Here is a 27,140-nt window from a genome sequence, read left to right as displayed (position 1 = left end):
CTATGCATCCAGAACCCTAACCCAAAACAAAATACAGTATGCTCAGATAAAGAGCTCTTGGCAATTGTGTTTGCATTTTCGAAGATCAATGATTTTATTTATGGCTGACCTATTCAAATTAAGCTGACCATTAACCATTGGTCACTGTTTTGAAAAAGCCAATGCACACAGCTCCTGCGAGATTGGAACACATGATGTTGAAGTTGCAAAAGTACAATTTTCACTTGGTTTACACAAAGGCAATCTTCTTTATGTTGCTGAGACATTGTCGAGATTGCCCAGAAAAAAAACACTGAACAGCATGAAAATGAGCACCCTAATTTTGAAGTCATGAAAGTGAGAAATTTTTCTTCCACACATCTTGATGAGCTTCTAACTCGCACAATTTCAGATTCTGTTTGCCAGAAGCTCAACCACTTTATCAGTCAAGGATGGCTGTTGAAGCAATCTTGTCTACCACCAGAAATGCATCAGTATTTTCCTTTCAAAGATGAGATTTTGATGGAAGATGGTATCATCATAAAAAGTCTAAAAGTGATCCAAAATTCTTGCAACAAGAGTATATTAAGATCTTGTATCATGGCCACCCAGGAACTTGATTCTACCAAAAGAAGGGTGAGAGGATTAGTATTCTGACCTTCTATGTCAGAAGACATTGAGAAAGAACACTTATCTTGTTCTGTTTGTAATAGTACTAAACTACATCAGCACAAAATAAACCACTTCAGCTAAGCCAGATTTCTGAACTAACTTGGTCGACAGTAGCTACAGACATTTTCAAATGGAATGGTCTTCATTACTTGGTATTAGTAGACTCTTATTCAGATTGGCTCGAGATTGACCTTCTTCCTAATGTCACATCCAGTACTGTCATGACTAAGTTGAAGAGGCATGTTAGTCCGCACAAACTCATTTCTGACAATGGTGCACAATTTACAAGTCAGCAGTTAGAGATTTGCTGAAACATGGGAGTTTGTTCAAATTACGAGTAGTCCTGACCACCCACAATTAAATAGCTTGGGAGAATGTGCAGTTCAAAGTGCAAAACAGCTGTTGGAAAAGTGTAACCGTGACAATAATGATGTTTGTTTTTTTTTGTTTTTTTTAATCTCCTAAGTGCCAGAAACGTACCTTGTGACAGTCTTCTTGGTTCACCTGCCCAGAGGTTAATGTCGTGACAAATTTGTTGGTTCCAAGTGCTAAAAACAACAAAGCAGTAAAAGCTCAACTCCTAAAGAAGCGTTTGTCCTAAAAGTCTTTTTGTGATAAAACCAGCAAGCCTCTGAATCCATTAAAAGGGGAGATAGCGAGGATGCAGACAGCAAAAGGATTTGACCGAGTTGGACTTGTAAAACATTTGTGTGAGGAACTGAGATCATGCATTATTGAGTCGCAAGGCATGGAATTCAGGTGGAATTGGAAACATTTACTACCAGTGTCCGAGCTGGTGGTGCAACATTTTGCTTGTAACAAAGACAGTACTTCACAGAGTGATTTGTTCAATGTTCCTGTTCCAGAGAACATTTCAGTGCCTGTTCCTGTTCCTGAAAGTATCCCTGAAAGTCCTTAAGAACATTCCCCAGTGACTGTTCCTGTTGCTAAACCCAGATGTTCTTCATGTTTCACTGTTGCAGTCATTACATTTGGGTAATCTGCTGGCAGGTTGCCCTCAAGTCGGCCTGAATTCCAAAGTCTTGGGTCCTGCGTCGGTTGCTGTCTCCTCTTCCATGACGTCAGGTCATCAGGGGTATAAAACATGCAGCCAACGCCATTTTCTTTAGTCTTTCTTGCCATGCGTTGCCCGAAGCAGAAGCATTTCGCAAGTGCCAGTCGGCCGACTACTGAAATATTCGAGTTTGAGTTTCAGAACCGAAGACTTCACTAAAGCTAAGTACCCCATTGGGGAAACTTTTTTCTTGCTCCATACCAATGTCAGAAAAAGTTAATAATTGTATTACTTGTGGGAAGCAAATACCTCATAAGGATTTCCATTTATACTGTATTCCTTGCCTAGGCCTTGATCACAATGTTCCTGGCTGTCAGTTTTGTGCTAGATTTAACCAACGCACTATTAAGCGTCGGTATATTTTTGTCTCAAAGTATTTTGAAAACAGATTTAACTACCCAGAAATGTCATTGGATAGCAATCTGACTACAGGAGTACATAAAAAATGCAAAGAAAAGGACAGAGAAAGGCAGTCGAGATCCAAAACCGAAGACGAAGCTTCTCCTAAGCCAGTCGTCGGTTCGCCGGTACTCAGGCGCTTTCGCAGCCCCTGATACCCGCTACCTTCCATTCGCAGGCCTCTACCGACACCCATGTGGAGTCAGGCATGCCGCAAGGTACTCAAAGTATTGGACTGACAGATGTATCTCCCTTGGATAGTTCCGGAGCCGCTGAGCAGGCACCGGCTTCTGAGGGTGTATTCAGACCTCAACATTTGTATATCAAACCAACGACAGCTGCAAAACCAAAAACAAAAGCAACTTCTAAAACTAAAAAAACGATGCATGAGCCACGTGCACAGGCTTGTAGGCCTAAAAAACAGATAATCAAAATGGCTGAAGACCTTATTACCTTGATCAGGGTATCCATCCCCCTCCAGGTAAGAGGCGTAGGCAAGACACTGATTATGAATCTTCAGATCAGGTTTCTGTTTCTTCTGATTCCTCTTCTGATCAGGAGTTATCTATACCTCCCTATGAGGATTCTGATGCAGAGGAGTCTATACCATCTGCTTCTCCTCCTGAGGATTATTCATTTGGGGAAACCTTGCATACTTTGAGGGAGCATTTTCACTGGGAGAATCAAGACTTCTCAGAATCAAAAAAGAGGCTCAGGGATTTCCTTCTCCCTCAGCACAGGCCTTTGGCCATTCCCCCTGTTTTAGACATTGTGAATGATGTGTTTTCGGAGTCCAGCTTGACACCTGACTCCTTCCCTCTGGCTCCCAGTAAGCCTGACAGATATTACAGGATCCCTGACTCACATACATTTTTATTTAGAAACCCTGCTGCTGATCCTAAAACCATTTCACAGGGTCCAAAGGGAGCTAAGGCGTCGACAGCAAAAAATCCTACCCCCTCTGACAGAGATTCAAGGGCACTGGACAGATTAGGGAAAAAGGTTTATACATCTGCAACCTTGGCAGTTAGAGCCTTAAATTGTCAATTTCATATGCTTAAGTATCAACAGCATGTTATGGGATTGCTGAAAAAGAAAATGATGTTGATTTCTGAATGTGCAGAAAATAAAGAATTGCAGGAATTATTGCATGCAGCTGAACAGGTTGGAAAGCATACTTTGCAATGTGGTTTTGACTCAGTTACTGGATCTTTGATTAGAAGGCATGCCTGGCTAAAGGAACAGAATTTGCCTGATCATGTTAAAGCTAAATTGCTAGATGCACCTTTACAGCATGATACTCTGGTATTAAGGCAGAAGAGGTTTTAAAGAAAATGGTAGACAAAGCTAAGTCTATGCAAACTGTTAAAGACTTACTACAAGTGCAGCCACCAAGATTCAGTAGACACTGGCCTACAAAGAATTGGTCCTTTCCTGTGTCAGACAGAGTTCAAAGGGGCAAATCCAGACGCCTTAAGGGTTCCAGATACCAGGCGCAAGATTCATACAGGTCAAAGCAATGGGGCGCTTCTACCTCCAAATCTGGCGGAGATAAAGCGCAAACCTACAGAAAACTGTCCCAATGACTTCCCTCTGCCTACACCAAGCACATATCTTTTGCCAGCACCCTTAGGGGGAAAATTAGCACGTTTTGCTCAAAATTGGCAGTTAATAACCCAGGACAAGTGGGTACTAAACATAGTATCACAGGGATACAGATTCCATTTCCACACTCTGCCAGTGGCAAACTGTTGGCCAGACCTGCCCAAAAATCAATGGGCAGAGGCACAGAAACAGGTTACATCCCTCATGGATATGGGGGCCATTCAACCAGTACCAGAACAGGAAAAAGAACAAGGTTTTTACTCAAGACTGTTCTTGGTACCAAGAAGGGACAAGGCCTGGCAGCCAATACTGGATTTATCAATTTTGAACACATACCTGGACATTCCAAAATTCAAAATGCTGACTTTGCAGCAGCTTCTGCCCATGCTGGGCAAAATTGCTTGGCTGGTGACACTAGACCTAAAAGAGGCATACCTGCATGTCCCAATAAGACAATCGTGCAGAAGATACCTCAGATTCAAGGCTGGCTTAATGCATTACCAATTTTCTGCACTGCCCTTTGGCTTATCTACTGCGCCCAGGGTCTTCACAAAGTGCCTGGCACCAGTAATTGCATTTTGCAGACAAAAAAAGTATACAAATATACCCTTACTTGGTCTCATTCAAGCAGAGAGCTAAGACATTCTTCAACACCTGGCATTTGCGAAAAGGCTTTTACCTTGCCCTAGGGTACACAATAAATGAAAAGAAATCACAACTGGTACCTTCTCAAAAGATAACATTCCTGGGTGCAAGCTTGAATACAACTGCCCAGATGGCTTACCTCATGCCAAACAAGCAAAGGCAACTGACTACTTACTTCAAACTGATGGCAACAAAAACCCAGTTATCTGCAAGACAAATTCTGCAGGCTTTGGGCTTCATGGCATCCTGCATCTTACTAATTCCATATGCAAGACTGCATATGAGGAAACTTCAATGGTACCTAAAAAGTTTATGGAGTCAACATTCTCACAGTCTGGAAACAATGATTCCTCCTACTCTGCCTACAACAGGAGTTTCTATGGTGGGCAAAGGCATGTCACCAAAACATGGGACGGGCCTTCACTCTACCCCCTGCCAGCCACACCTTAACAACAGACACATCAGATTATGCCTGGGGGGCCCACATGGCAGGAAGATGCATTCAGGGCATATGGACCCCAAAACAAATGCATCTACATTTCAACCAGAAAGATATGCTAGCTGTTCAAAATGCCCTAACAGCCTTCAAGGACTCACTTCATCCAGGACAACTACTGATAAAGACGGACAACACCACGGTCATGTGGTACATAAACAAGCAAGGGGGCACACACTCATACTCCCTTTGCAGATTAGCCATGGCACTGTGGGACACTGCTTTGACCTACCAAATACATCTTCAAGCTCAATTCCTGCCAGGAAAGCAAAATACTCTGGCAGACGATTTAAGCAGAAACCTTATGGACCCTCACGAGTGGAAACTAAATCCACAAGTCTTCAGCATGATAACAGAGAAATGGGGGAGTCCAGACATAGATCTATTTGCCTCTCCTCAAAATTATCAATTGAAAAAATTCTGCACAAGGACTTATCACAAACAAGCATGGAAAGTGGACGCCCTATCCTTCAGTTGGAAAAACCTATCAGTTTACTCCTTTCCTCCCCTGCCTGTTCTTCCCAAGGTCCTCCTAAAAGTCAGACGAGAAACCAAAGATGATACTAATTTCCCCGGACTGGCCCCGCCAATACTGGTACCCAGTCCTAAGGAACTTGTCTCAATACCCAGCTTGGACCTTACCTCAAAGACCTCAACTACTGTCCCAGCAAAACAATCAGATTCTGCACAATCAACTACAGACACTGAACCTGGCGGCATGGCTGATCATGTAGTTATACAAACAACTCCTCTCAGTAAAGCTGTGATGGATGTCATTTTGGAAGCCAGAAGGCCTAGTACTAGAAAATCTTATGCTGATAATCTGAAGAGATTCTGTGCTTGGAATCAAGCACAAGGAACTGATACAGCAGAACCAAATATTCCTCAGATATTACAATACTTAACTGAGATGCTTGACAAAGGCCTATCTTTCTCATCAATTAAAATCCATGCCTCTGCCATTTCGGCTCATTACAATACAGAGCCACCAATCTTTTCTCCTCCTTTACTAAAGCATTATCTTAGAGGAGCCAAAAATGTAAGGCCTCCTAGAAGATCACCATTACCTACATGGGACCTCAATTATGTATTGGAAAAGCTCACCCTGCCTCCATTTGAACCAGCTGCAACCGCTGATATAAAGTTCTTATGGAAAACAGCTCTGCTACTAGCAATTACTTCAGCAAGAAGAGTTTCAGAGCTACAGGCCCTCATGGCTGTAGAGCCTTTTATCATATTTTACCCAGACAGGGTGTCTCTGAGGACAAATCCTACATTTATGCCTAAGGTGGTTTCCAGTGTGGCTCTTAACCAAACAATTCATTTGCCAACCTTTTATCCAAATCCGCAGAACAGGGGGAAAGAATTTTGCATTCCTTGGACGTACACAGACAGCTAAGATTCTACTTGAGCAGGACTAAAGCTCTAAGAAAAACTGAGCAATTACTAGCGACATATGCAGCAGGATCAGAAGGAAAGGCTATTTCAAAGCAGACAGTTTCAAAGTGGATAAGCCACTGCATCCGTTTCTGCTACCTACACCATGGTAAACCTGTGCCCAAGGGCATTAGGTCTCATTCCACCAGAGCTGCAGCTACTTCAGCAGCTTTTCTCAGAGGAGTACCAACCAAAGACGTTCTAGAGGCTGCTACCTGGAGTTCTGTTCACACCTTTACAAAGCATTATCATTTGCCTCTCTACTCTAAGTCCAGGGCAGGCTTTGCCACTGCAGTTCTGCAGGGCCTTATAGCCCCACCTAATGCTGTTTAGCTCCAGCCTCCCAACCATAGCTTTGGGATTCTACCCAAATGTAATGACTGCAGCAGTGAAACACAAAGAACATAGTACAGTTGTGTACACTTACCATAAAAGTAGATGTTCGAGTGTGTTCACTGTTGCAGTCCAGGTTACCCTCCCGCCATCCCCCTTTCATTCTGGAGTTTATCTTTCCTTCTCTATCTTCTACAACCCATGTGGTGTATTTGCTTGTAGATGAAGGTAAAGTTTATATTGATGCATATATATATATATATATATATATTTTTTTTGCTACTTTTTTGGGGGCACCTGACATCTGGGGCAAGAAAAACCAAAGAAAATGGCATCGGCTGCATGTTTTATACCCCTGACGACCCGACGTCATGGAAGAGGAGACAGCAACCGACGCAGGACCCAAGACTTAGGAATTCAGGCTGACTGAGGGCAACCTGCCAGCAGATTACCCAAATGTAATGACTGCAACAGTGAATACACTCAAACATCTACATTTATGGTAAGTGTACACAACTGTACTTTCTAGTTATTACATTACAAGGTCAGGTTGTATCTCAAGACCTCATCCTAAATACACAGCAACCTGGACATGATTATTATTTGTATATATTTGTATAGTTTGCACGCTCATACGACTGTCATTGTTTATTTGCATGACCAACTAGTCAAAGAGGGAAGACGTAGATCAGTGTGTGTATGTTCCTTTAAGAGCTATTCTAGTCAGTGAACATGTGCATATAAGTGTTGAGCACATGCAAGCAAGAGTGCCATTTTGTAGTGAGCAACCGAGTTGTAAGCATGTGTGTGTGTACTAGTCAGTCAGTCAGTTCGTTTAAGTTTGTTACCGTTCTCCATCCTGATATGTTTGTGTGTAATAAACTACTTAAATGAACACCCAGTATCATTGTCTTATTGCATATACACAAGACGAGCGATAAAATTGACAGGCCAAAAAAGAACTGTAAATATGATGGAGCGAATTATTGAGGGTAAGGAAGAAATTAGGTATTGTTACTATTCTGCAAGAAGTCCAAAATTTCCAGATAGAAGATACTCATAAAGATTTATGGCTCTGGCTCTGTTCCTGCACTAAACCTGACTAAATTTCTATCGCTCTCTATCTCATTTCTTCCCCTGCATCTCTCTCCCCCTTCCCTGAACAATTTATCTTTTTTTACTTACCTCTTTTCCTCTTCACTGAAAATTTGTTTAATCCTTTCTTTTCCTTTCTTTTTTACTTTACTCTTACTTTCCTCACACTTCTCCTCCCTACTCACCTTTCGCTAATTTTTGCTTCTCTGTAGTTTATTTATTTATAGGTAATGATATTAGTTCCTATTAGTGAATTGTTTTTGCATGCAAATCTTTCCTTTTTTGACTTTACAATTATCCTGGTGTTTTTGCTTGTATTACACTTCAAATGTTGTATGTTTTTTATATATACTGTGGAGCTTTTCTCCCCGGGCCTCTACTGAAAATGGAAATATATCCAGCTAGACTAGCCCGGTCAACAAATGTAAAATAAATAAAAAATAAAAATTTAAGAGAGAAATTAGGGGAAAGAAAAATACTTGCACAAGAAAATCTTTCAAAAGCTTCAAATACAAGTTTGCATTCATTAATACAACAGATCCATGAAAAAACATTACATAGATGAAGAAACTTTGAGCCACTTGGAAAAAAGTGACAGAGGAAGTACAAATATATAAAGAAATAAGATAATTCAGAGATTTTTGAAAGGTATAAAAAGAAACACGGACATAGGAAAAAAGAGAGATCTGATATGGTGCAGCATTTATGCAAAGTGAAAGCCAAACAAATCAATACAAAAAAAGCAGCTCCAAAGATATTTGAAGAGAAATACAAGCAAAATCACAGAGTTTTTGAAAATTTTACAGTAGAAAAAAAAAAAGAAAACAGAGGACTGCAGAATAGAGAATTCATAATGTAGAAGTTAAACAAATAGTAACTGAAGTTTTGTAATACTTGTGAAGTGAAATATTTAGTGTAGAAAGTCCAACACAGGTTATGTTACAGCATGATGGAACGATAAGTTTCCAAATCAAGGAGAAACAGCTGGAGCAGGAGGCATCTGAAGCAGAAATATATTCTCTAAAGGTAAAAGCAAAACTAATCAATACGCAAAAGCCGCCCACACCTCATACCCCTCTTACCTCATCTACTATCTGTGCACCTCTCACTTACTCCACTACTCTATCCTCTACATCTCCAAATGCTACTATTCTGCACTTCATTTACCCTGCTCTCATATTACTTCTTCCCACCTTGCATAATTCCTTTTTTATTTACTCCTATTATCCTGTCTCTCTAACTCTACTCAATACTCCATGCAATCTGAGGGTCATGCTGCTCCATGCTAGAATTCTAAATCTCAAAATGCACTCACTCGAAACACTCCTTAAAATGGAGAACATCGACATTTGTGCCATAACAGAGATCTGGTTCAAGGCAGCAGAAAGCACCCCTGCACTAACAGACTCCAACTCATTCCACACCTTTCGATCCCAGAACTTGGACAGAAGCTCCAAAGGCGGTGGTGTTTCCATATTCATAAAGGATGCGCACACCTCCACACTGGTAGCCCAACATAACATGTCTGAGATACTTCAGGTGCAGCTAACATTGGGTAAGACAACGATTCAGGTTGTAGCCTGATATAGGTCCCCAACCATGTCCCAAGACTCACACTCCATGTTCCTAAGCACCCTGGAGAATATTAAGGTTAAATCTAACACTATCATACTGGGTGACTTCAACTACCCCTCCATTAACTGGGAAAACTACTCATGTACCAGTACACTTGCCCAGCGTTTCCTGGAATTCATTAATTCCAATGCCCTGGACCAGCTTGTTCTTACCCCCCACTAGAGGTAGCAATGTCCTTGACCTGGTCATTACTAACATGGGCTACCATTGCTCTACACCAATTGTCAACTCCTCCCTGGTTAGATCCAACCACAAACTAATCACCTTGGAAATCCACATCCCTCCCTCCCCTGGCAAAGGTAACCACCATGAAAAACTTCTCCAAAGCTAACTTTGGGCTCCTAAACACAGAGGTGGCTAACTTCACTGCACCCATGCAAATGGAGATCAGATGCATGACTGCCAAATCATACACCAATGCACTGTACGAACACATACACAAATGCGTGGATCTCACCATTCCCAATAGAACCAAGATGCTGTCCTCCAAAAAAAAAGGAAGCCGATGTGGTGTTCCCCTGCCATAAACAAACTCTACAACAGAAGGAGGAAACTAATGCGGAATAAGGTGACGTCCCAAGACTGGAAAAACTCCCTTATCAGCCTCAACAAAAAGTTGAGATCCCTCATTAAATCCTCTAAAGCTAGCTATGAAAACAGAATTGCAGCAGGTAGTAAAGACAGCAACAAGGCTTTCTATAGTTATGTAAAGAATCTCCACAGCAATACCCAGATTTGCTCTGAGCTGCTGCACAATGGTACCTCCTATACCAAGCCAACAAATATTGCCAATATACTAGCCGACAGATTCATTGCCAGATGTACTCCTCTCACCCCCCCCAAGGGACAGTTCACAATACCAGTAGATTGCCATGCACTCAGTATTACTGCTGCACAGGTTAAAGCAGCACTGTCCAAGGACAAGAGTACAGCTTCTATGGGACCTAACAATATCCCTGGCTGTGTTCTACATGAACTACAGAGTGAACTGGCACTACACCTGTGTGCCCTGTTCAATCACAGCATCACCTCAAGCTTTGTCCGTACTGAATGGTGCACTGCTACAGTCATCCCTCTCCACAAAGGAGGAACGACTACAGACCCTGGTAACTGTCACCCCATTAGCCTGAGTCTGATATGCAAAGCTATGGAACGCATCATCGTGGACCTGATAAACAAGGATATAGGGAATCTCCAAACTCTGGATCCCACACAGTTTGGTTTTGTGAAGGGTAGATCATGCCTGCTCAACTTGGTCAACTTCTTTGAGTCAGTTACCAGAGCTGTGGATGAAGGCAAGGTGGTTCATACAGCCTACCTTGATCTGGCCAAGGCCTTTGATACCATTCCCCACTCAGGAATCATAGAAAAACTCACTCAGCTAGGCATCAACTGCTATATCACTAGGTGGGTTGCAAACTGGCTCACAGGTAGAACCCACAGTGTGAAAGTAGCTGACTCCAAGTCAGACTTCCAACCAGTCACGAGTGGAGTCCCACAGGGTTCGGTCCTGGGTCCTCTCCTGTTTGGTATCTACTTCTTTGAAGTCCAGGCCTACATGAAGGGACTCTGGCTGACAAAGTTCGCAGACGATTGCAAGTTGGGAGCTATTATTAACTCCCCAAGTGATGTTGACATCCTACAGAAAGGCCTCACTGAGACCAACGAATGGTGTCAGAACCATGGCCTTAAGCTCAGTGCCAAAAAATGTGTCGTCATCCCCTTTGGGAAAAACCCAGTTCCCATGAATTACCACATTCATGGTAGTCCACTGAACACAGAAGGCGTTGGAAGAGATCTGGGAACACAGGTTGACAGCATCCTCTCTTTTGACCACCACATTACCACTGTGGTCAAAAAGTCCTTCTGTATGGCACATCTCATTACCAAGGGTTTTGCATCCAGGAAGGAAGAAAGAGGTCATTGTCTCCCTCTACTCTTTCCTCATTAGGCTAATCATTGAGTATAATGCCCCATTTGGCATGTACCTCAATAGACACCTGCAACAACTGGAGAGGCCGCAAAAGTACCTCACAAAGAGGATCCTAGGCCTTAAAACATTTGTCCTATATGGACAGAATATAAAACCTCCAACTGTTCTCTGTCTAATATTGCCTACTTAGAGGTAATATTTGCTTTGCTTACAAACCCATGTCTGACCCAGCTTTGTTAGAAATGCTACATCTGAGGAAATCCCAATCCCTCCTCACCACACTCTACAGAGACCTCAACTTCATTACCACAATCAACAGAACATGCTGGAGGGACAGGTTCATAACCCAGAGACTGCCCATGCTATGGAATAGACTTCCCATACATGTCAGAGCATCTCACTGGCGGTCTTCAAGTGAAATCTTGATGATTGGATGGGAAATAGAAAATTCACCCCAGGGATCACTCCAGTGGCTTTACTCAACAGAGGCAGTGGGAACTAAGATCGGGTGGCACAATGCCAGGGTACTCCTATGGGATAGGCTTGTAAAGGCTCCAGGGTCATTAGCCTAGTACATACCTATGAACCTTATCCTAACTATAACACCATCACCTTATTAGTCCTATAAACAACATCATACTCGCACACATAAGAACGCATAGCCCTATAAAATGTCTCTCACCTCCAAAACTTTTCTATTTCTGCTCTCTCTATATTTCTGTCTCATTCTACAACTAACATCTCATCACACAACCCACATACTTTACAAACCTACTTCTTAATTTCTCCCCAGCTATTCCTCAGTAGGCCCTACTTTATATGCCACAGACTTAATCTTACAAATCAAACTAAAAATCCTCTCCCATCAAAACCACCAAAAAACTCAATTCTAAACAAGCTTCTCAGTATTAAAACGAAACTGCAACCTGTAAATCTCCCCACCCACCGCAACCTAAGTCAGTGCGGCAATATCCAAATCCTGGTCCCCCTCCAGCTTGTTATAACTCCCCCATCCTCCTTAAAGTCCCTACACTTCACCGCCGTCAATCTCCAAAGCATTAGAAATAAAATGCCACACCTACATGCCCGGTTAGACAAAAACAAACCACTTCACTGCCATTACTGAGACACGGTTAAAACCTTATATCAAAGATGCCGAAGTCTTACCACCTAATTACAACTGCCTCAGAATAGATAGAGCACATAAAAAAGGGGGAGGTATCGCCTTGATATACCCAAACAGCTTCATTGTTGTTCAATACACAAAACCTGTCCCACACTTCTCAATAGTAGAGATACTAGTATGCTTTCTAAAAATGAATAACAGTAAAACCCTTTGTATCATAGTCATATACATTCCCTCAGGCAACAACATTCCTGTACTTGAAGACATTCTTGTTCTTGCTTGGTCAACTAATAGCATTACAAATGAAAACATCATCCTAGAGGACGTTAACATTAACTGGCTTGATATTTCTACTGAGGACCCTTCCACCAGCATAAACCTATATAACTATATGCAACTAATAACCAGTATAACCAGGCCCAACAATAAAACAAGCAGTGGCTCAATTCTGGTTTGAATACTATTCTCTGATCCTAACCAAATCTCCTCCGGCACACTACCTAACAGTATTAGTGACCACTTACCAGCCTTTATAACGTGTACGTCCACCTCAGTCCTAAGCACACACCAAGTTAAGCAAACCAGAGATTTATCTCACTTCTCCCCCAACACCTTAAATGAAATCTTACAAAGGCTCATCGGAATCCCACTCAAATATCTCCCTCTCCATGAGGCTGTTGAATTCTTCAATTCAACATTTCTTAGAATTTTAAATAGATTAGCCACACCTCAACTAAAAAGAGTAAAAGCTAAACATGCAACCTGGCTTACCAAACACACAAAGCAAGTTTTGTCTGCTGAGGATAAAGCTTGGAAAACCTGGCAAAAAAAAAAAAATCCTAAGTCTCATTCAATGTAAACAATTATGCAACCAGGCAAAATGACTAGTGATTAAAAATAAAAAAGAACACTTCCTAAGCCTTCAAGACCAACACAAACTAAACCCAAAGAAATTTTGGAGCACCATCAATTCCCTACTCCATCCATGTAAAATAACGCTCCTTGCCCTAATACAGGTAAAAATCCCACTGAGATAGTCTCGCTCTTCAATTCATATTTTATTGACACCATAGCTAAACTCACCACTACCTTCCCACCTATAGACCCTTGCCCAACTGAACCTCCCACTTCACACTCCTCTAATACTACTCTATTCTCATTCTCACGTAGACTAACTTCCACTATAAAAAAACTTCAGAAACTCAAACCTTCTACTAACACACCAGACAATTTACCTGCTGAATTTCTGCAACTATCTGTAAACTCCATTGTCTATCCTGTCAGCATATTCCTCAATAGATCTATTCAGGAGTCCAGTATACCAAACATATGGAAGAAAGCATTTGTTCTTCCACCCCATAAAGGTGGCAGTAACTCTGATATATCTAATTTCTGACCCATCGCTATCCTTTCTCCCATCTCTAAAATATTAGAAAAATGTATTCACACTCAACTTCTTAACTGTCTTGTCATAAACCAGATACTTCCCCCACACAGCACGGCTTCAGGCCAGGTCATAGTGCCTGCACTGCTCTCATATCCTTTATGGACACAGTAAACAGGGCTCGCAATGCTGGTTGCATAGTCTCTTCACTGTTCATAGATCTCTCCATGGCCTTTGACACGGTTTCACATCCCCTTCTGCTCACAAAAATCACCAACCTGGGTGTCTTTGTACCTTAAACTGGTTCTCAGACTGTCTCACCAATAGGCAACAGTCCAAATGGCATCACGCCTTTTCACCTTTTCTCAACACAACCACAGGTGTACCTCAAGGATCTATACTAGGTCCCCTCCTTTTCAGTATATTTATTAACAACTTCCACACCACCCTTACCCATGGCACAGTTATCCAATATGCAGATGATTCTACAATCATCTGTACTGCCAAATCTATATCTGAGTTACGTCTTACCCAAAATGCTTTCACTTCATCCAAAAATTGGATGTCAAACAACCATCTCGCTGTAAATCCCAATAAAACCAAATTTCTAATATTCCCCCTCAAAAAAACTACCGCTCTGAACAAGATTGATTTTTCTGTTCAATCCCATAATACTCTCATTTACCAAACTGCTAGGAGTTATTATTGATGAAAATCTAACAACTTGCCCCTCCTCCTTATTGACTACATACCACCCTAACAGGCCACTAAGATCCAAAAATACAATGATGCTGAAAGCTGAAAAACCCAATGCTCCACTTAAAGAAATCCAAATCCCTCCGAGCTACATGCTCTAGGGACCTAAACCTTGTCACCACATTAAACAGAACATGCCGGAGGGATAGATTCCTGTCCCAGACACTTCCCATACTCTGGAATAAACTACCTATCTATATCAAACAAAGCTCCTCATTAGCACTCTTCAAGAAAAATCTTGATGATTGGATGGGAAATAGGAAATTCACCCCGGGGATCACCTCTCTGGCTCTGCTCGACAGTGGCACATGAAAATAATTTTCTTGGGTGGCAAATGTCAGGGTACCTTTTTGGCTGGGCTTGTATAGGCCCCAGGGCCAATAGCCTAGTACCTACCTATGAACCTATTCGACCTCCAAATCCATAGCAACATCAAAAAAACACACAAAAAATTATGTACCCTTTATAGACACAAATACTACCTTAATATTACTGCTAAAAAGCCCTAGCATCATCCTTCCTGCTACCGTGTCTAGTATATGGTGCCCTAATCCTCACCAATATCTAGTCCTCCCTGAAAACCAAACTGGACTGCTGTTACAACAAGATTGCCAAATGTGTAACAAATTAAAAAAAACTCAGCACGCCACTGCTTATCTCTACAACAGCTAAACTGGCTCAAACTCCCACACTACCTCACTTATTCACAATTAACCACTGCACATAAACTCATATACAAGCCTTCAACTTGCCCCTCCTCCTTATTGACTACATACCACCCTAACAGGCCACTAAGATCCAAAAATGCAATGATGCTGAAAGCTGAAAAACCTAACCTTGCAGCTGGTCAAATGCTGTACTCTTTTAGTATCTCAAAACTATGGAGTACCCTCCCACCTTCTAAGAACAATCAGTAATCCTGCTCTCTCTCTAAGAAGTCTCTCAGATCACAACTCTCTTCTTTCTGGTAATGTACATGTGCCAAAATAGTGCCTTCTAACACCTGACCCACTACTATATCCCTCTACAATATCACTACTTAGGGGCTCTCTCTGACTTGCTGAATTCAACTGCTTATGCCTACAAAACTCCAACAAGTAACAATTAAAACTGCTACCCTACCTGACTAACTCCATCCTCAGTGATCAAATTGTACACAGCGTTTTATGTGTAATGCTTGTAAATAACTTGTACCATTGTGTTTAATATTTATTTCCATGCATTGAGACTGTATATGCACTGTATATTGTGCTTTTTCTTGTATTATTAATGTTATATGGAGCTTTTCTCCCCTGGCCTCTACTGAAAATGGGCTCACCTAGGCTCAGTAGACTTTCTTGGTTAACAAATGGAATGCTTAAATAAAATTTGAAGATAAATGCAGGCAAAGGAACCCAAATATGGAAAATTTCACAGTACAAAAAAAAGAAAGTTAAACAAAGGGGGAGAATAAAAAAGAGTATTAGTAATGGAGAAGTTAAAGAAATAGAAACTGCAGTTATGGATTTAGTAGAGGTGTTTAGGTGAAATGGTAGTGGAGTTTTTAACTAGATTGTTTAATGAAATCTTGGAAAGTGAGAGGATGCCTGAGGAATGGAGAAAGTGTTTTGGTACCGATTTTTAAGAATAAGGGTGATGTGCAGAGCTGTAGTAACTACAGAGGGATTAAACTGATCAGTCACAGCATGAAGTTATGGGAAAGAGTAGTGGAAGCTAGGTTAAGAAGGGAGGTGATGATTAGTGATCAGCAGTATGGTTTCATGCCAGGAAAGAGCACTACAGATGCGATGTTTGCTCTGAGAGTGTTGATGAAGAAGTACAGAGAAGGTCAGAAGGAGTTGCTTTGTGTCTTTGTGGATTTAGAGAAAGCATATGACAGGGTGCCTAGAGAGGAGTTGTGGTATTGTATGAGGAAGTCGGGAGTGTCACAGAAGTATGTAAGAGTGGTACAAGATATGTACAAGGGTAGTGTGACAGCAGTGAGGTCTGCGGTGGGAGTGACGGATACATTTAAGTTGGAGGTGGGATTACATCAAGGATCAGCTCTGAGCCCTTTCTTATTTGCAGTGGTGATGGACAGGTTGACAGACGAGATCAGACAGGAGTCCCCGTGGATTATGATGTTTGCAGATGACATTGTGATCTGTAGTGAAAGTAGGGAACAGGTGGAGGAGACCCTGGAGAGGTGGAGATATGCTCTAAAGAGAAGAGGAATGAAGGTCAGCAGGACTAAGACAGAATATATGTGTGTGAATGAGAGGAATGATAGAGGAATGGTGAGGATGCAGGGAGTAGAGGTGGCAAAGGTGAATGAGTTTTAGTACTTGGGATCAACAGTTCAGAGTAATGGTGAGTGTGGAAGAGAGGTGAAGAAGAGAGTACAGGCAGGATGGAGTGGGTGGAGAAGAGTGTCAACAGTGATTTGTGACAGACGAGTACCAGTAAGAGTGAAAGGGAAGGTCTACAAGAGGGTAGTGAGACCAGCTATGTTATATGGGTTGGAGATAGTGGCACTGACAAAGAGGCAGGAGTCAGAGCTGGATGTGGCAGAGTTAAAGATGTTAAGATTTGCACTCGGTGTGACTAGGATGGATAGGATTATGAATCAGTATATTAGAGGGTCAGCTCATGTTGGACAGTTTAGAGACAAAGCAAGAGAGACGAAATTGCGTTGGTTTGGACATGTGCTGAGGAGAGATGATGGGTATATTGGGAAAAAGATGCTAAGGATGGAGCTGCCAGGTAAGAAGAAAAGAGGAAGGCCTAAGATAAGGTTTATGGACGTGGTGAGAGAGGACATGCAGGCGGTTGGTGTGACAGATCAAGATGCAGAGGATAGGAAGAAATGGAAAGAGATGATCTGCTGTGGCGACTCCTAATGGGAAAAGCCAAAAGATGACGATGATGATGAAGAAAAGGTGAGTTGAAGCCAAAAGGTAAAAAGTTAATGGCAGCTGAGGACAGTGGACTTGCATACATGTTGGTTTACAAGGTATATTGAACATGTGGGAGCAACAGACAAATGTAGGTTCTGGTTAAAAAAAAATTAAAGAAGTTGCATATCTCACTGCTGGGTGTAACACACTCATGGCAGAGGGCTTCCACACTGAAAGGCACAATAATGTGGGAAAACTGTTGCACTGGGGATTGTGCAAACAGTGCAATTTGGAAGTAGCTGAGAAGCATTAGAAACACGAACCACAAAACACAGAGCATGATGAAGTGTCACCCATTACCAACAGTTCAAAACATAAATGTGAGAAAACCAGATATAGTAGTCCACGAAAAAAAGACAAAAGTAACATTGATTATTGAAATGCTAGACTTGGTGATTACAGCGTCTTACATACAGAGAGAGACAGATTCATAAAATATCAGTATTTACAGGCAGAAATACGAGCAGTGTGGAAGAAAGATACCCAAACCATTCCATAGTAGTAGGAGCAATGAGCATCATAAAAAGGAACCTGTAGTTATACTTAGATATGCTACCAGTGTATGTAACTGTATAAATTGCAGGAGTCATTTCTGGGCACATTGCGGGTGCTGCAAAGAGCACATTTGGCTAACATCAAAGATTGAAGCAGTACTAATTTCATGAATTTTAATTATACTCTGACGCAGGAATGGTGTCCATTCCCATCAAGGTATTAGAGACCCAAAAGACTTAGGGAAATTAAACCAGTAGAAACCTTATAGTCATCTCCATGCTGAAGTGGTACTGTATGGAGTGTATAGCTTTAAGCTTGATAATAGTTACTGGAGGCTGCATTTCAAGTGATACACATCCCTGTTAGAGCCAGTCTAAGTAAACATCTCATGGAGGCTAGAAACACTTTCATGATGTCTCTGTTGTAATACTTGGCATTTTCATAAACTTCATAATATTACATGATGCTAATACAGAGAAATATGTTTGCAGATGTGAGGAAATATCTGGAAGTACAAATGTATAATGTCCATTTGAAAATGTTACAAGAGAAACAACCAAGAATGTTCTCAATGTATGGCAAATTAAAACAAGTTTGGAAACTCTGTATCCACAAATTCAGTTTATTTGTGTCTTGCAAGTAGAATAGCTTTGAAGCCTGGAAAGGTAATGTGCAGTATTCATGTATGGAATCATTCATTAACCAAAACAAACACTGCAGATACTCATATCATCTGCAGAATTCCAACAACTGGACATTTCATTTTTTTTTTGTAGGAGGGGCAAGCACCTCTGCACTCTCCAAGTGGATGGCTGTGTCCCTCAACACCCCCTGCTAATTGTCTGTACCGGCTCTGAGGTCGCACAACACTGGGGGAAAGGGAAAACTCCCTAAACCCCACTGTTAAGCAGTCTCGCAGTCTATCTCTGCATGTTTGACGATGTGTGAATCAGTTAAAAAACTAACCCATTTACAGATTGACATGGAAGAAACTTCATCTGTATATACACATATGCGTGTGTGTGTGTGTGTGTGTGTGTGTGTGTGTGTGTGTGTGTGTGTGTGTGTGTGTGTGTGTGTGTGTGTGCGCGCATTACACAGTAAATATATACGTGGAGTTCACAGCTGTTGACATTTTGAAGGCTAGCCTTTACGTAACTTGAAAATCAAAACTGTGTACATAGCTGAATGAAAGACTGCAGACAGTTAAGCCTCACACCTTGTATATCACAGTATTTAGCCAGAGGTAAAGTGCTTTTTTTATTTGAAGATTCAGAACATTGCTCACTCCTCTAAAACTGCAAATGCCAGTAGAACAGTTTTAACATTCTGGGAAGAAGAGCATTTAGTTATGTTTGTATGTGTGCTTGTTTGATAACTGGGTTAGTGGATTCATCAGTGGACTGGTCAGTTTGCCATTTTAAGCCACAACCTGGGCTCTAAAGAAGCACTTGGGTTGAACAGTTTTACAATAATCAAAATGAAATAATCAGACAATTAAATGAACAGTAAAAATGAATAAGATAGCAAAGGAAACAGTGTTTTCACCAAAGTCTCCATTTCATAATACTTCTTACCTAATGTTGTGGGCAGACCCTGCACACACAAATTTCCTCAGACTGCAAATCTAATCTGATGTCAGGTTGAAAGGTGCACATGTGTGGAGGCAGTGACTTATGTAGACAGGCAGATCTCTGAAATACAGGGATTTGTGAAAATAAAGGTTTATTTTAAGCTCCTCAGCCACAGATCCTAGCCTCTGATTAATTTGGAGAGTAAAGCATGTTCCTATATTAAACTTTAACCAAATTTACACACAAAAGTCAGCAGTTAAGACATTCAGGTGGAAGCCAAGAGAAGGAGTCAAACAAAAGGAGCATGAGTCCTAGTGGGCTGTGTGTAGTGATGGTTGTTTTCGTAAGGACTGGTGACATTCTACAAAGCATTTGTATTGCCATATTAAAGTGACAGGGAAGGAAGTGCTGTAGAAAATTGTGATAATATAAACGGAAATTACTTGAATGTATAAGTATGCAGGAGTATGGTCTGCCTAGTCGACTTTCCAGTTTGTAGAGTCACGTTTCTCATTGTTAGAGTACTGATCGTTTTCCTTGTGTATCATAGCCATTGGATTTGCATACTTTATTTCACCATGTTGTTTTATCATGCATTAAATAATGCATTCCCTGAAAAGATCTTTAATGGTTTGGAGTTTCATCTTTCAAAATGTTTTGCTTCCCAGGGATGAAACAGTTGTAGCTCATAAGAGTCATGCTGATAATTTTCCCACTGTGCCTTAGTATTTATTTCTTTAGTTGTTCAGATAAAGTCAGCAGGATGTGGTGACAGAATCTTTATGGTTTGAATCATAGATGGCTGCTGATGGTTGTGGCAACCCTCCAAGCAGAAACAAATGAACAGTAGTTCTCCATTTGAAACAAGAGCATACCCAGAACTGTTTTTGTGATAGAGGAATAACAAGAGAACAGAGACATAAAAGTAGATGTATTATAGATGAATTGCAGCTTGATGGCCTCTGCAGTATGTTTTTTTATTTCCCAAGTATGAAGACTGAGATTAGAAAGAACAGAAATGTAGTCATTGCTTCCCAAATGTGTACATTGCCAGCTGAAGAAGTAGCATGAGCATACAGTGGACATCAGTATCAAACATCAGTGATATTTCTGTAAAGGTACATATTGATTAGTTGTTTTGTCCAAGGGTCAGAGGGGTGACTTGGTGGGCTCTCTGTCAGATAATACAAGCAACCCTTAAAAACCTTTGAAAAGTTTGGCCCATAATATACATTATTACAGGTGTCATACACATATAAGACACATTTCTGTTGTGTTTTCCAAATTAAGAGTGTATAGAGTCTTAGGCAATAATCCTGGTTGTCTTGACACTATGTTGAATACCAAGGAAATGTTCTCTGTCTGATGTTGTTGTTGTGTCTTTCGGCTTTTCCCGGTTAGGGGGTCGCCACAGTGGAACTCCGGTCCGCTAATGATTGGTAGTTGATTTTTACGTGCCGAGTTACCAGCCCTAATGCATAACCTTCAACGTTCTCTGTCTGATACAGGCCATTAAATGTCAAAAGTGATATTTGTGGGCGTATACCTAGATAGCAGCATACACTCCATAAGATGCAGTCTTCTAATATTCATACCTGTACTTGTTTTTCTCTAACAATGTATCTAGGCATTCTATACCACTTTGGCGAAGTCCATGTAGAAACTGAAATATCAATAATCTTTGACCTCACAAGATGTTGCTCTCTGAGTGGTACCAAGTGAAGTATAAAATCTGCTTTGGAAGTGAGTGGGTTTGTGTACTTTTCTGCACACATGTGAATCCATTCCATCAGCCTTTAATCTTTGAACTGAACAGTTTAACTAGTAGGATTGGTACACTGAACTGACATATTTTTTAAACAAGAAACATCTTTTTTGAATTATCACTTAACGACATAGGTAATCATACATTTATACGTATGAAAACAAACCATATTGACATATTTTCAGTTGCAAACATTATACATCACATATAATCTTCTGTAGAGTCATTGCCAGTCAAACACTGCATAGCTCATTCAATTCTTGCCTTCCCTTAAAACTCATTCCTCCTCCAAAATATTATTCTACATGTATTGTTCCCACAATTCTCATTTTTATATATAACTTGGCTCCTATACTTTTCTAAAGATCTCACTTCTAGTTCTTTTTTCTGTGTTGCTGTATTCACTACTACTAGTAAGGTTGTTTTAGACTTTGATTTCCATTTTCTAGTAATTGCTTTTTTGGCAGCCACCAGAATTAAACTCTGCAAGGCCTAAGTATGTCTGGGCAATTCCCATTCTGTATCACAGCTCAAAAGAGTTATTTCCTTGGTTACACCAGTGTGCTCCCCTATTGTTTCTGACAGAGTACTCTGCAGGGAATTTTTAAAGTCTTCCAACTCATTGCACCCCCAGTTACCTCTTTCTTCCCCATTTCACCTCCAACATTTGCAATATACCTGAGGAAAAAATATTTGGAGTCTGCTTGGGGTATAAAATATCAGTGCAAACACTTTCAAGCAAAGTTCCTAAATCTTCTAGAGGTTGTTGCATGTTTGGGACACATATGTATATCCTTGGATTGTTTCTTTGTGAGTTGCTTATCCAGTCTCTCTTCCCAGTCATTTCCAACCTCCTCTGAATGATTCCTGTAGTTACACTGAACTGACTTATTGTTCTTTTGTTTGAACTCTGCCTTCTCAGGTTCCATGCTTTTTTTTAAATGTATTTATTTATGTTTTGCAGGTTTACCTGCCTGGCTTCTTCTCAAGCAGCCTTTACTACAAATACTTGAATGATCTCATCAATTCAGTACGAGAGGATGAGTTTTCAGCGGGGAGTGCAAACCTGATTAGCCAAGGGTCTGGTACCCTAACTGATGGTGAATCTGGGTCTGGCATTGCTGATACTACACTTGTACAGGTATATGTTCTTTTGATTCATTTGTCCTATTTACAGAATGTGGTGAAGTGTAATATTAATAATCAGGATAATCAATGTACTGTGTGTCATCACTGTAGTGAATGGATTTCTGATTACATTGTTTTTGACATTTAAACATATCAGGATCAGCTGAGCTTCCCTAGAAAGGATCGTAAAGCTAATATGGCCCAACCAGCCTTTATCTAAGGCTATAAGTTCAGCATGCAAGGTTTCACATGGACATGGGGAGTCATTGCTGGTGTGAATGACCTGAGACGTACCTCCCTGGATTACATGAAAAGAGACATAGAGGAGCTCTCTGAGCATGTAACCCAGGCCGGTATGACCCTGACCTTGAGTAGCATCTTACCCTCACCAAGAATGATGCCACAATATGAAGACAAGATGATCAATTTCAACAATTGGCTTAAGTATTGGTGTCATTCAAAGGGGATCCAATGCCTGTCAGCCTGGGATGACATGCTCGACAAGCCACGATGCTTCGCTAGGGACGGCTTGCACCTGTCACCCCTGGGCTTTCGGATATTGGCAAAGGCTCTTGCTACCCCCATAGTGCCTTTTTTAGGCAAGGCTCAAAAGACAAACCCACCTCCATAGGTATCACAAGGGATAAGAAACTAAGAGTAATGCTACTCAACGCCAGAAGTCTAAACCTCAAGATGCACGCACTCAAAACTCTCCTTAGCATGGAGAACATCGATATCTGTGCAGTAACAGAAACCTGATTCAAGGCTCCCGAGAGCACCCCCAGCACTACCAGGTTATACCTCATACCATGCTTTTCGGCCCCAAAACTTGGACCGAACCACAAAAGGAGGGGGAGTATCAATATTCGTCAAATATACCCACACCTCCAGGTTGTTGGCACAGCACGAAGCATCAGAGACTATCCATGTGCAACTAACAGTGGGTAAAACTGCCTTCCAGTTTATAGCCTGCTACAGACCACCCTCCCAAACCCAGGAACCCCACTCGGCCTTCCTGAGAACAGTGGAAAATATGAAGGTTTCTCCAAACACCATTATATTGGGCGACTTCAACTACCCAAACATAGATTGGGAGCATTACTCTAGCTCCAACACCCTAGCCCAAAGGTTCCTAGAATTTATAAACTCAAATGCTATGGAACAACTTGTTACCACTCCCACAAGAGGGGAAAACATACTGGACCTGATCATCACCAACATGGGGACTCTATGCTCCAGACCAGAAGTGTATCCCTCATTGGTAAGATCAGACCATAAACTAATCTCACTGGATATTCACATCCCGACTCCACCCCTTGCCCTGAAAACCACAGTGAAAAACTTCTCTAATACAAATTTCACACTCCTCAAAACCGAGGTGGAATCCTTCAAAGCCCCCGGGCCTGTGGAAAATATGGCCCAAACCGCAGAATCCTTTATAAACGCATTTTATGAACACTTTCAGGAATGCATGGATCATGCAATCCCAAATAAAACCAAGTCCCAATCCTCCAAAGGCAGACGTCCTGTCTGGTGGACCCCAGCCATAAACAAACTATACAATAGAAGGAGGAAGCTACTACATGATAGAGCAAAATCCCAAAAAGGGAAGGCATCTCTGATCAGTATTAGCAAAAAACTACGGGCACTCATAAAATCGTCTAAGGCCAGCTTCGAGAGAAAAATTGCACAGGACACTAAGGATAATCACAAGGTTTTCTTTAGTTATGTTAGGAACCTGGGTGGGAATTCCCAGATATGCTCAGAATTAGTCCAAAATGACAAAAAATACACCGAACCCACAGACATTGCCAACATCCTAGCTGACAGGTTCAGCGCAAACTTCTCCCCACCAAAAGGGCAAATATCTATCCCAGCAGAGTGCTGCCCCCCCCGACATCTCATATGCTCAGGTAAGAGCTGCCCTCTCCAAAGCAAAAAACACAGCATCAATAGGACCAGACTGTGTCCTGGGCTGCATCCTGCATGAACTCCAAGAAGAGCTAAACCCAAACATAAAACTACTATTCAGTCTCAGCCTTACTACAGGATATGTACCCAAAGAGTGGCGTACAGCAACAGTGGTCCCTCTCCACAAAGGTGGTGCCTTAACGGATCCTGGAAACTATCGCCCCATAAGCCTGACTAGCTTGGTCTGCAAAGCTATGGAAAGGATCATCATAGACCTCATAAATAAAGATATTGGGGACCTACAGACACTGGATCCTACCCAGTTTGGCTTTGTTAAGGGCAGATCCTGCCTCTTAAACCTGGTTGATTTCTTTGAAACAATCACTAAGGCCATTGACGAGGGGAAGGTGGTCCACACAGCCTACCTGGACCTCGCAAAAGCCTTTGATACAATACACCACTCGGGCATTATAGATAAGCTCACCAGCTTAAATATAAACCCCTATGTCACTAGATGGGTTGCAAACTGGCTCAAGGACAGAACCCACATGGTTAGAATTGCTGGAGCCATGTCAGACTCCAAACCAGTTACAAGTGGTGTCCCACAAGGCTCAGTCCTGGGACCTCTCTTGTTCGGTATATATTTCTCGGAGGTACAGGCCAACACGGAAGGACTGTGGCTGACCAAGTTTGCAGATGACTGCAAACTGGGCGCCATAATCGACACTCCAGCCGACACAAGCATCCTCCAAAAGGGCCTCATAGAAACAGACAACTGGTGCCAGAGCCATGGCCTCAAGCTAAACGCCAAAAATGTGTATAGTCATCCCCTTTGGCAAAAACAAAGTGCCCACAAATTACCACATAGGTGGTAATCCATTAAGTACAGAAGAAGTAATTAGGGACCTGGGGACCCAAGTTGATAGCAATCTCTCATTTGACAACCACGTGGCCAAAGTGGTTAGAAAAACATTTTATATAGCCCACCTAATCATGAAGGGATTCACATCTAGATCAGGGAGGTCATCGTGCCTCTTTACTCATCCCTCATCAGGCCCATAATTGAGTACAATGCCCCTTTTGGGATGTACCTTACCAGACACCTGCAGCAACTGGAAAGACCCCAAAAGTACCTCACCAAGAGGATCAAAGGGCTCAAACAGATGCCATATGCTGCCCGGTTAAAGAAACCCCAGCTCTACTCAGTGGCATACCGCCTGCTCAGAGGCGATCTGTGCCTGACGTATAAAGCCATGTCCAACCCAGAATTAATGGACATGCTGCACCTCAGAAAATCCAAATCCCATCGAGCTATGCGCTCGAGAGACTTAAACCTCAGCACTGAAATAAATAGGACATGCCGGAGGGACAGATTCATAACCCAGAGGCTCCCTTCATTCTGGAATAAAATCCCAGTCCAGGTTAGGCAGAGTCCCTCATTTCCTCTCTTCAAGAGGAATCTTGATGAGTGGATGGGAGATCGTAGGTTACCCCGGGTATCACTTCTGTGTCACTGTTAGACAGAGGCACAGTATACTAACCTTGAAAAAGGGCATAGCAAAATTATTTTAAAATGGGTGGCGAAAGCCAAACACACTCTGGCTAGGCTTATAAATGCCCTAGGGCAGATAGCCTAGTATGAACCTATGATGGACATCCTGGTGCAGTGTTTTAAAGTACACATTTCATACATATAGATGTGCTACAAAAACAAAAGAAATCCTGATACTCAGAGTGACACTCCACACCTAACTAGTGATGCATCTTCTCAGCAAACTAGATCTGTACTGATCAATAGATGCTGGAATTTTGGAGCTCCTTGTGGAGTGGACCAGAAAGAATTGCTTGAAAAAGTGATGACACAGAAGTCAAAAAGTAAAACAATACTGCTATTAATTATAATAAATAAAAATAATAAGCAGTTTGCAACAACATTGTTGCTATTATGATTAGTAGTTTATAATTTAAGTCATTGTTGAGGCTTAGTTGAAATGGAACACCTGTAAAGGAACTGTGGTGCATCAGAGGTATGTACACATCTTAATTAGCTAACAGATTAGGCAGTATCACCAACACAGATAGGTGCAATACAGAAAATGCTTCCTTACTACTCACTAATGTACTTGGCACCTCAGTAATCTGTCTTAGTAGTACTTGCATCTTACTACTTCATTGTCAGGTGTAACGAGCAATGATCACTGGACTTTAGACAGTAAAGCCACCTGTTAGTACTTACTACACATTAAAAGCAGAATGCCATCTTTTTCTGCATGTTTTATGCATAAGACATTTCATGCATTCTTTATAGTTCAGTTTTCATTCTACCTTTAAGTATTGTCTACTTTCATTTTTGTTACTGTCAGAATACCCATTGTTTGCATTAAGGAGCATGCTATGGAGTGACAGCAGTTATAACGAAAACCCATGGTTGCTTATTCTGTTCATTAATGTTTATATTCCCTTGGTACCTGTCGAGAGACAGGTAATGTTAGAACATTAATGATGCTGACTTCACTTCTCGGAACACTTTACCTTTGCTGTAAAGCATGATAAAGGGTCTCCTTTAGTGCCCTGACATAGCTGAGTTTCATTACTTCTGGGGATAACCTACCTTCATGTGTTTTGATCATGAAGTAAGCACCCTGCAGCAGTTGGTGTTTGTTTATGTAATAATGCCAACTTCCTTTTACATTGCAGATTTTCTGCTTTATTTAGAGTTTGTGTCTCCAGTACTTTGTCATTGCTGGGTTTTTGCTTATGC

The 27,140-nt window shown here is 41.5% G+C and overlaps 1 protein-coding gene across 1 annotated transcript in view; it reads left to right on the top strand.

Moving 5' to 3' along the window:
• Nucleotides 1-27,140, top strand: part of AKAP10 (A-kinase anchoring protein 10) — a gene marked incomplete in the record, with an annotated part of 1,224,755 nt that overhangs the window by 884,220 nt on the left and 313,395 nt on the right. Inside the window, 1 exon segment of the mRNA XM_044054325.1 lies at nucleotides 22,305-22,481. Within this exon segment, the coding sequence (XP_043910260.1) occupies nucleotides 22,305-22,481 (177 nt within the window).

Source organism: Protopterus annectens, chromosome 13.part0 (genome assembly GCF_019279795.1).
Source record: "Protopterus annectens isolate FY-2018-M chromosome 13.part0, PAN1.0, whole genome shotgun sequence".
Lineage (NCBI taxonomy): Eukaryota > Metazoa > Chordata > Ceratodontiformes > Protopteridae > Protopterus > Protopterus annectens.
The sequence above is the reverse complement of the archived record's forward strand: the minus strand, read 5'-3'. Positions and strand labels throughout refer to the sequence as shown.